This window comes from Elgaria multicarinata, chromosome 2 (genome assembly GCF_023053635.1).
Source record: "Elgaria multicarinata webbii isolate HBS135686 ecotype San Diego chromosome 2, rElgMul1.1.pri, whole genome shotgun sequence".
NCBI classification, from domain to species: Eukaryota; Metazoa; Chordata; class Lepidosauria; order Squamata; family Anguidae; genus Elgaria; species Elgaria multicarinata.
This window is the reverse complement of record NC_086172.1, coordinates 112,491,428-112,501,064: the sequence shown is the minus strand read 5'-3', so window position 1 is coordinate 112,501,064 and position 9,637 is coordinate 112,491,428. Positions and strand designations below refer to the sequence as shown.

The following is a 9,637-nucleotide window of genomic DNA, read 5'->3' as shown; positions in this document are numbered from 1 at the left end:
CTCTATTCAGCCCTGGTTAGGCTTCATCTTGAGTATTGCATCCAGTTCTGGGCACCACACTTCAAGAAGGATGCAGACAAGCTGGAGCGTGTTCAGAAGAGGGCAATGAGGGGGTCTGGAAACAAAGCCCTATGAGGATAGACTGAAAGAACTGGACAGGTTTAGTCTGGAGAAGAAAAGACGGAGGAGAGACATGATAGCACTTTTCAAATACTTGAAAGATTGTCACACAGAGGAGGGCCAGGATCTCTTCTTGATCATCCCAGAGTGCAGGACATTGATGGCCTTACAGGCCCTTTCCAACTCTACTATTCTATGATTCTGTGTCACAGTTTGAAAGTAGTTTTGAAATTGTTAATTTTTTCTGTAACCCATGTTGCGATTTCTTTCAGGAAAATACCCATAGGTTGAGGAAGAAATGGGAACATAATTTGTGGACACATATGCACAAAATAATAAAATATATGCCATCATACACATTTCTAATTCACACGCAACCATTTCGATTTCAAAATTAACCCATCTCCCAAATATTTTTATTTCCAATATTCTCAGCTTCAAATCCTGAACAGCTCATCAAAGAGATTTATGTGCCTTTGCACAAAAATGTGGTTGCGTTCACAATCCAGTCTGCAAATTTCTTATACTTCGTTGGCTGCACATTTTTTTCCATGTACTTCTTTTCTGTCACCAGCAGATGGAACCAGTTATCTTAGAAAGAGAGATATGAGAAAGCAATTTTAAACTGAATTTTTAACAGAATACGAAAGTTTATTAAAAGGCAGCCAGAATTTAGAACCAGAAGACAGGAAAAATGATTAAACATCTCCGCTCCAAATGCTGCAGCTTAATCAAAACTGGAGCTCCCTGCAGTTGCTCTTTTCTTCTTTTTTACATGTGATCAAATCACAAATCTTCTGCAGCATGTGTTGACTCTTAGTTCATCCCAAAATCCTTTAAAACAGGATTCAGGATGAATTGACCTGAACCTAACTACTGTGACACCCCTATTCCATGACCCCGTAACTTCTAGCCTCCATATTACCTCAGGATGGGCTGCCCACTGATGCAGAAGCAACCTCGGTGTTACTTGGCTGCTTGAGTATAGCTTGTTCTGAGGGTGGTTTGTCATGACTTCCAAACCCAGCACTGTAGCTACAGAGCCACTTGGCAAGAGCGGCAAAAAAGCCTGTGCCACTCTTTGTAATCTCACCAGTGCCGCCTTCAGCCTCACTTGCCACTGACTGCCCCTCCACTGATGCCAGAACGTCATGACTGAAGGACCATCACTCAGGCGATATCTTAATTTTTCAGTACCTCAAAATTTATTTATTTTTTAAAAATTGTTGGACTTTTTCAAGTGCGCAAGAGCACAGATTCCACAATAAATTCTTGCCTGAGAGCAGCCATAGTTGAAGTTCCCCCTCATCTCCCCCTGTGGCAACTACATTCTTTGCAACAAGGCTACTCCCTCATTTGAATGCATAACCTTGCTAAAATGGTGATAACTACAAAGGGCTTTTGCATAATTTCAATCTGTAAAAATTGTTTGACACTGTACTTTTAATATACCAAATGCAATAATTTTATGCCAAACAAACATGGACATAATTACATTATATGTTTCTAAAGTAACAAAGTGACTTTCAATCTGTAAAAAGTGTTAATATTGCATTTTTTCAATTCCCCCCCCCCAAAGTTAGTTTTTTCCAGGAAAAAAACTGGATTTCCCCCCCATGCCTTCAAAATTTCTGGAAATTTTACATCTCTAGTCTAGATCTGAAATTTAAAGGACTTTAAATTGTGCAATCATTGTGCAATGATCCATTAAACTATTGTTTCAACAATTACTAAACAGAGTCCAGAACTGTCTATCAGTAAAACCTTTAACCTGGTATCTTTCAAACATAGCTCTCTCATGTTATTAATTAAACCGTGTTTGTGTTTAAAATCCAGAGGAAGACTGGATATTGCAATTCTGCTGATGGAAGCAGAATTCAGAGGGAGTGATTTTCCTCCCTGGCTCCCTCCTTCAGCCTCCCACATACTCTAAAAATCTGTTCTAGAAGGCTGGAAGACTTCCCAGGGCAGATCTTTAGGTGGCATGGAAGACTGCAGAGAGGAGAAGAGAGAAGAATAAAGCGTATCCCTTTTGTCAAACAAAATGTGACCATTGCCCTGCCTCTCAGTGGCTCACCATGATCCCTCAGACCCGTTGGCCGGGCACCCTGCCTGGGCCCCCAGAATTCTCTGGGGCCTTCTAGGGTCCCCTCTCCCTGGACTATCTGCCCCATTTGGGCATTTCCCAGAGGAAGTGTATTTTTCCATAGAGCAGTCATTCTGAGGGTGTGAGTGGTCCTTTTCTGTGGGGTGGGTTTTGATCCCTCTACATGCTCAAGTGCCTATGTTTAATGACAAATCACCTGTTGAAGCCATGAGAATCCAAAATTATGTTTCATATTCTCTGAAACCAGAAGCAATACTTGTGATACAGTTAAAATCCCTGGTTGTGAACAGCAGTAGAAGAACTTAGAATATGAGCTTGACTTTTAAGGCCAAGACAGAGAGCAATACTATTTTGTGATTAGTATTTTGTGAACTGCCCAGAGAGCTCCGGCTATTGGGCGGTATAGAAATGTAATGAATAAATAAATAAATAAAACTGTACCCTACACTATCAAAACACCATGACTTTGCAAAATAGATGTTTTGCTAGCTTCTGCCTTGTACCCCACCCTGCCAGAACCATATGTATTCTATAGATAAGAATTTGTATAAGGTGTTTACGCCCCACAAATGGACACAAACAACCCATTGCATCAGCTTACGCCTGATTCGATGTTTTGAGTTTGTGTGAGTGCTGTGATTGGACATTAACCTAAGACTTATGATTGGTGCCTTTTGGATCCGAGTAATGATTGCTGTTTTCGTTGTATTTGAGTGATGATTGGTGGGTTTTGGAGCCACCACAATAACTATATGTATGATGTGCCTATAAAAGCATGTATGTAAAATAAAAAAGAAAATGACTTTTGAGATCTATGAAAGGAAAAGGGTAATTATGTGAACATAAGAACCATGCTGGATTAGACCAAAGGTCCATCTAATATAGCATTTCGTTCCCATAGTGGCCAAACAGATGCCCCCAAGGGAAACCCACAAATAGGGCATAAGAACCCCTCTGCTTGTGTTTTCCAACAATTGGTGTACATAGGTATACTGCCTCTGATACTGGAGGTAACAGTCATTGATATCTTTATCTTCCATGAAATTGTTTAACCCCCTTTTAAAGACCTTTCAAATTGGTGGGCATCACTACTTCTTGTGGTAATGAATTCCATATTTTAACATAAGAAAAGCCATGATGGATCAGCCCAAATACCTATCTAGTCAACCATTGTGCCTATCCCATTGTACAAGAGAGCTGAAGATATGCAGAGGTGGTTTTGTGGTGGAACAGAGGCACAAAACAGGTCATGAACATTGGCTTGAACAGGAGTTGTCCTAACATTATAACTATCAATAGGCAGGCACTTTGAAGAGTAGGGGGCACATCATGAAGCATCCTATCCGGAGGTACACATCTTGAAGGCTGGGGTTATGCAGGATGAGGTTCAAAAAGAGGCCTCTGAAGCTATGTCTCTGTCCATGGACAACTCAAGAGACTGAAGCTTGCTTCTGTCTGGTAAAGGGGCCTTTGCATATGGGTGTCTGTGTTGAGGGGCGTGGGGTGTCAATTCAGCATACAAGCTACATTTGGGGTTGTTTATTTGCTTTATATTTTAAAAGGAGTGAATCTATAAAAGAAAAATAGACATGGAAGTTAGATCTCTCTTGAAGCATGGGATGGTAAGCAATTTTACAGAGCCACTTTGCAAAAGCAGTAAAAAAGCCTGTATCCCTCGTTGTAATCTTGCCAGTGCCACCTCCAGTCTCCCTCGATGGTGCCTGCCCCTCCACCAAGGTCCATTTGGCACTTCTGATTTCCAACATGACAGACCAGGGCATTGACAGAACGAGGAAATCAGGCAAAAATCATGGCAGAGCAATAGAACGTGAGGGAATTTAGCATGCTGTCCCTACAGTAAGCCCAATCATATGTTGGGCATACTTGTTTAATGAACAACCCACCCACCTAAGCTTATTCCAAGGATGGCTTAGCATGGGTGAAGTGCCTCTGTTCTGCAGTATTACAATTCTTTCCCTTCAAACAGCCATCCTTAGTGAACACGACATTTCTCTCACCAACTCCCTCCTCCCCACCATGCCCGTTTCTACCTAGTGACTTCTACTTTAAAATGGTTGTTTTGAAAGCTATGTCTGTAAGAAGAAAAAATATTATAAATTGGTTTGGAGGTGGTATTTAACACCAGCAAGATTACATCAGATAAGAAATATTCCGTGTTATGCTGGAGGGAATGCCAGGAAACTGGCACCTACATTCATATGTGGTGGAATTGTGAATATATATAGAAATTTTGGCAAATGATGTTTAGGGATATAAATGAAATAATTGGGATGAACTTAGAGGTATGTCCATGTATTGCATTACTGTCAATTTATGAGGTTAACTGCACGCAAGCTATTAAAGATTTAATAACAAATTTACTGACAGCAGCAAGACTAATGATATCTCAGAAATGGAAGAAGCAAGGTGATTATCAAATAGAAAAATGGTATAAGGAAGTTTGGGATATTGCTATTAACGATAAGCTAACGTGTTGTATTAAAGTTAAAAGAGGATTATTGAATCAAAATTATTTTGAAGAGATATGGAGATTATTTGTAGAGTTTGTATTAATAAAAGGGAAAGGGTGTAAACCTTCACAAGAGTCATTACAATTTTGGAAAGTAGAATAATGGTCCCTGGGGTGGGGTGCACTTATTATTATTACTTTATTACCAATGTTATGTATTGTTACCATTATATTGTGTTTATGTGGTAGTTTAAATTGATGTTTGTTATATAATGTTAAAAATTTAATTTTTTTTTAATTGTTGTTTTTAAGGATTTTCAATTGCTTTTAAAAGCCTCTGGTATTATGCATAGCTAGAAGGGAACGACCTTCAATCTCAAATCATCTCCCAAGCTCATACCTTCACCTCTTGCAATTTAAATGAGCATGCCTATTCTCTTGCGCCCTACACCCTCCCACACACTACACCCTACCCACCTCCCGCACACTGCAATGTGCTATCCTCCCGTCTTCTACTCCAAACACATCTATTTTGGAGTTTTGTCAGCTCTTTTAAAATTGTTCTTGTTCATTTTAACATAATATGTCTCTGACCCTCTGCTTGAGTTCTTAATAAGATTGCATTTCTTTTCTACCTCTTCTGCTCACCTTTCTTGTTCATTCATTCTAATTTAACAATGTTTTGATTTTTAATGCAAGATTTTATGACTTTCAAAAGCCACTGCACTTATGTACCACCATCAGCCTCACTAGGACAAATGTGAGATTAATCATTGTATATTTTCATCACAGAAGCGTTTATTGACCTTGCTGCTGTGCTGTATGTCTGTAGATGGTTGGGGGGGGGGGGGAGATAAGAAAAAAATCTAGGCTAGATGCCATACTGTCAATAAAAGCAGATACAATTGAACCTAACTGAACACAGAAGGCATAAAAAGACTACAAGGCCATGCTTTTGGCTTAGAAGCAAAAGCTCAGCAGATTAAAATCTTCATATAAAATTAATTATAACTGTGTGGAGTTGTATATTAAGATTACCATGGTTGAGCCCACCATTTCTACACGGATGGTATTGATTTCCACATTGGGTTCCTATAATGTGTAATGTTGTAACCTGTGGCATGAAAGCTTCAGTTGCACGTACTCCATTCTGGGATGAAGGTAGCCACTGTGCCAGGCAACCATCCAGTGCCAAGGTAATGGTGGAGCTAAAACTCAGTACAGCATAGGATACCAATACTGCCTTAATATGTCTGTTAAAGGTGTGGCCTTGAATAGCTGTAATTTCCCAGAACTTTTGTGCTTGAGTGAACACAAAAAAAACCCCATCACACAACATGTTAAACTGAAAAGTCTTTGTTAATTTAAAATACAGTTAAGACATAAACATGAAACACGTTTTATTCTAATCATTTTATTTTGGAGTAAATATTGTCAATATGATGTAAAAAAATTTTTAATCCACTCTTTTAAATACACAGCTGTAATCCATCCTGCTTCAATAGTTACATTTTAGCACCAGTACAAGCTGAAACTTGTACTTACATATAATTTCCCCTCCAAGAGGAATTGTATGAATAACTTTCAAATGCATTGTGAATAAAATTTGTTAATATGGCTTTTAATCAAAAAAGCAATTGCATATTGATGTATTTCTGATAAGTTTCTGGTTTTAATGCTAATAAATTCAGAATTAGGGGTTAATATTCTTCTTGAAATACTAATCTCAGCATTGTCAGTAAAAGCTAGATATTTGCAACATTACCTAACTGCTAGGATGCAAGATCAATTATAACAGGAGTGGACAAGTTGTGGCCTTCCAGATATTTTTGTCTACAATTATTATTATTCCTCATTGGCTAGGGCTGATGGAAGTTGTAGGACATCTGGAGAGCCACAAGTTGCCCACCTCTGAGTTAGAAAACTAAAAAACCAAAGCAATGTCTTGATTAATTTGCAAAATAAAGAAAAGCCATATATTTGAGAAATGCTCCTTAAAAGTTATTGCCAATATAGATCCAGCTTTAAAAAGACTAAACAGGTAACATTACAAATCATGTGGTTATCATTCAATTAATTTTTAATCACAAATGCAAACCTGAATGTTTTTGAATTATAGTTGTCAGCCTATTTTATAAAACATGAAAATTTTCCACATTTGTTATGGCCTTTTATAATTCATTTTCCAGTTGGACGGATGTAAATTCTGTGCGATAAAGCTAATCCCAGGGGGACCAGAATTCAAAGATCAGGCCTTTACAAATGAGATTTTTCATTTCCAGGAGCATGGCTTGATGTTTGTGTATAGGTATGAACACAATCCTAGAAACAAGACAGAATAATTAATAATAGAAATAGTACGTTCTTTAAGAGGGAGACTTAAATTCATATCATTGTATTTATTCAGCAAGGAATTTTCAGAAAGCACTTTTAATCAAATACATTTTTGCAATATTTAGAAACAAAGAATTTTCTAATGTAACAACTATTCATCCTAATACCTTTTAAGATGGAATTTAGTTTGATGTTTGTATTCTTCTGATAGGGACATGTTTTTACTGCTTTAACTCTGTACAGTTTTCCCTGAAAGAGAACAATCCATCCAAAGTGGAATCTTCTCCTACACTGTACAGTTCTAGATGCTATGAGATTGTGAAGTAGCACAGAATAAAAATTAATCTAGGATTGAGCGAACAGTTGTTTAATTAGCCCTGAAATCAATTATGCTGCTTGAGTGCTCAAGTCACTCAGAAAATTGTTTTTACAAGTGTTTGATTTGAAAATTCAGACAAACCACTTCCATTCCATCCTTCTTGCCAGCACATCGTGGTTAATTTTACCCACAGGAGCTGTTGTGTGACGGGCATCTGCCTTGCCATGGCTTGTTATATTATGCATACCCAGGCCGCAGAGGTTGTTTGAGGATTAAACCCTCAAATAACCATTTGTTGTCTAAACCTCAAACAACCTCTGCCACCTGGGGCCCGTCTACACTTGTCTAGATGAAACGTAACAAGTTGGCAGAGATGACGTCAGCAGTCACGTGATGCTGTTGTTGTTACGTTTCTTCTGACTTTTAAAACCGTTCCACTTTCTGTTAAAATCGTTTTAACTAACAATGTGCCCCAACCTTTCGTTGTATTCAATGCCGTCTTTCAAAGTCATGTCTTGTGACCATGGTCTTTGCTTCCTGATTAGGACAAGTGAGGGCTTTTCTAGGGGAGGGAGAGCTGGCACAATGTGACGAGGGGGAGGGGGAGGGAGGGCGGTGAAAGAGGGGACAGAGGCTTAATTTTTTTAAAAAAAACTGCTTATCTTTCGGGGCGCACGTGGCCCCTTTAAGACGCTGCAGGGTTTCCCTCGTCCCTACGCGTCGCCCCGCCTCCCTGCCGGCTTATCCCGGCAGGTCTAGCTCAGAGTCACCGGAAGAAGGAGGTTTACTTCAGAGCCGGTATGAGCATAATGAAGAACGTTCTAAAGAAGAGTGTGCCCGGGTAAAACGATAGAAGAAAAGGTATTTCGATTGACTGGGCTCAAGTTGCATTTTGTAACGTAGCAAGGGAGGACACAACAATGTACTTAAACAACGGTGTAATGAATAGTGTAGATCCTGCCCTGGTTTTGCATGACGCAACAAGCCATGGCAAGGCCCAGCATATTGCAACATCTCTCCTGAGTAAATTAGGACACGACAACTACCATTCTGTGTGAACCAGGCCAGCCTCTGCTTGCAAAGGTCTGAACCTTTAGAGCTAGGTAAGCTCAAAAAGCACTTTTCTCACTTAAATTGGGACCCCTGAATTGGACAGCAGAGGAGGGGGGGAGTTGCCTTTTTAAGTTCGCCGTCTCTTCAACCCTTATACCATCTAATATCCTTACTTCCCATTATTCTCTCCCAGTCTACAGCAATGTATATATTAATCACTTTAATAAACATTACTACTATTATTTACTACTTTTCTATACTTCCCCTTAGCTGAATCTCTCTGGATAGTTAGTCACTTGACTTTTATTCTTCATTTCATTTCATTCTTGCCTTCTCCACAATAATTTGAATTGAAACTGCTCTCTTACCTTTTTGCCACCTTTAGCATTGTGTCTGTCCAAGTGGGCTTGAATGCGTGCACCATAATCTGGATGAACATCAGTGAAGTTTTTCACCTAGGTTGGGAAAGGAAGTTAAAGTAGATGATTATTTCTTCTTCATTCCTAGCTCCTGTAACCAAATCTGAATCATTTGCAAAACATGCCATTTGCTATTGACTTGGAGGACTGAAACTTCAGCAAATTCAATCCATCCACTTCCATCAACTACCAACTAGATGTGAATCAATATTGGTTTCCAGTTTACCCCATTCAGGCTAACAGCTTTCTGTGAGAGTGCGCCAAGCTGGAAATTATTTTTGCATGCAAAAAAAGTGACTCTAACGGCTTTCTAGGCTGTATTATGGCACAAAGTCCTAAACTTTTTTTTAAGATCTTACTTTAAAACAAGAACACTGTGTTATAAGAAATTTAGTTAACCTCAGCTTGCCTCATATTTGAAGCAACCATAGTTACCGGAGTACATTTAAATTACACTGGAGTTCAACTAGACAACAAGCTGACTTCTTATGTGTTTAGCGGCAGGAGGGGGGATTAATACACGTTTTTTGATAATACTTTAACAGAGCAATCCTAAGGAATGCTTACTCATTTCGTAAGTCCTATTGTGTTGAATGGCCCTTCCTCCCAAGTAAGAGTTTAGTCTCAAATCAAGTATATTGAAGCTACTAAGTTGAAAATAAATTTAAAAAAAACAGTGATCAAGCTGCTATAATTAACAGATCTGTGCTGTCACAGATGAAAACGCTAGCCAGTGCCATGTTTCTATCAGAAAAAGGAAGAAACAAAAGTAATCCTTGCAATATATATATATATATATATATCCTTTCAATGGA

General features: G+C 38.8%; 1 protein-coding gene and 1 long non-coding RNA gene across 4 annotated transcripts in view; both read right to left on the bottom strand.

Annotated features, from left to right (window-relative positions):
- Positions 1 to 519: 519 nt before the first annotated feature.
- Positions 520 to 2,512, bottom strand: LOC134393729 (uncharacterized). 2 transcript variants are annotated; one of them, XR_010025097.1, is made up of 2 exons: positions 2,424 to 2,512; positions 520 to 711 (listed from the first exon to the last, which is right to left on the bottom strand). It is a non-coding gene; the product is annotated as an uncharacterized LOC134393729 (long non-coding RNA). The 2 variants fall into 2 exon arrangements; XR_010025096.1 differs by lacking the exon at positions 2,424 to 2,512 and adding an exon at positions 1,046 to 1,194.
- Positions 2,513 to 6,095: 3,583 nt separating this feature from the next.
- Positions 6,096 to 9,637, bottom strand: part of CAT (catalase) — a 56,008-nt gene continuing 52,466 nt past the window's right edge. For both annotated transcript variants that reach the window (XM_063117418.1, XM_063117417.1), the window contains exons 12-13: positions 8,772 to 8,858; positions 6,096 to 7,019 (exon numbers count right to left, since the gene is read on the bottom strand). In XM_063117418.1, coding sequence (XP_062973488.1) covers positions 6,954 to 7,019; positions 8,772 to 8,858 — 153 coding nt within the window. In that variant the 3' untranslated portion in view covers positions 6,096 to 6,953. The remainder of the gene's footprint in view (positions 7,020 to 8,771; positions 8,859 to 9,637) is intronic.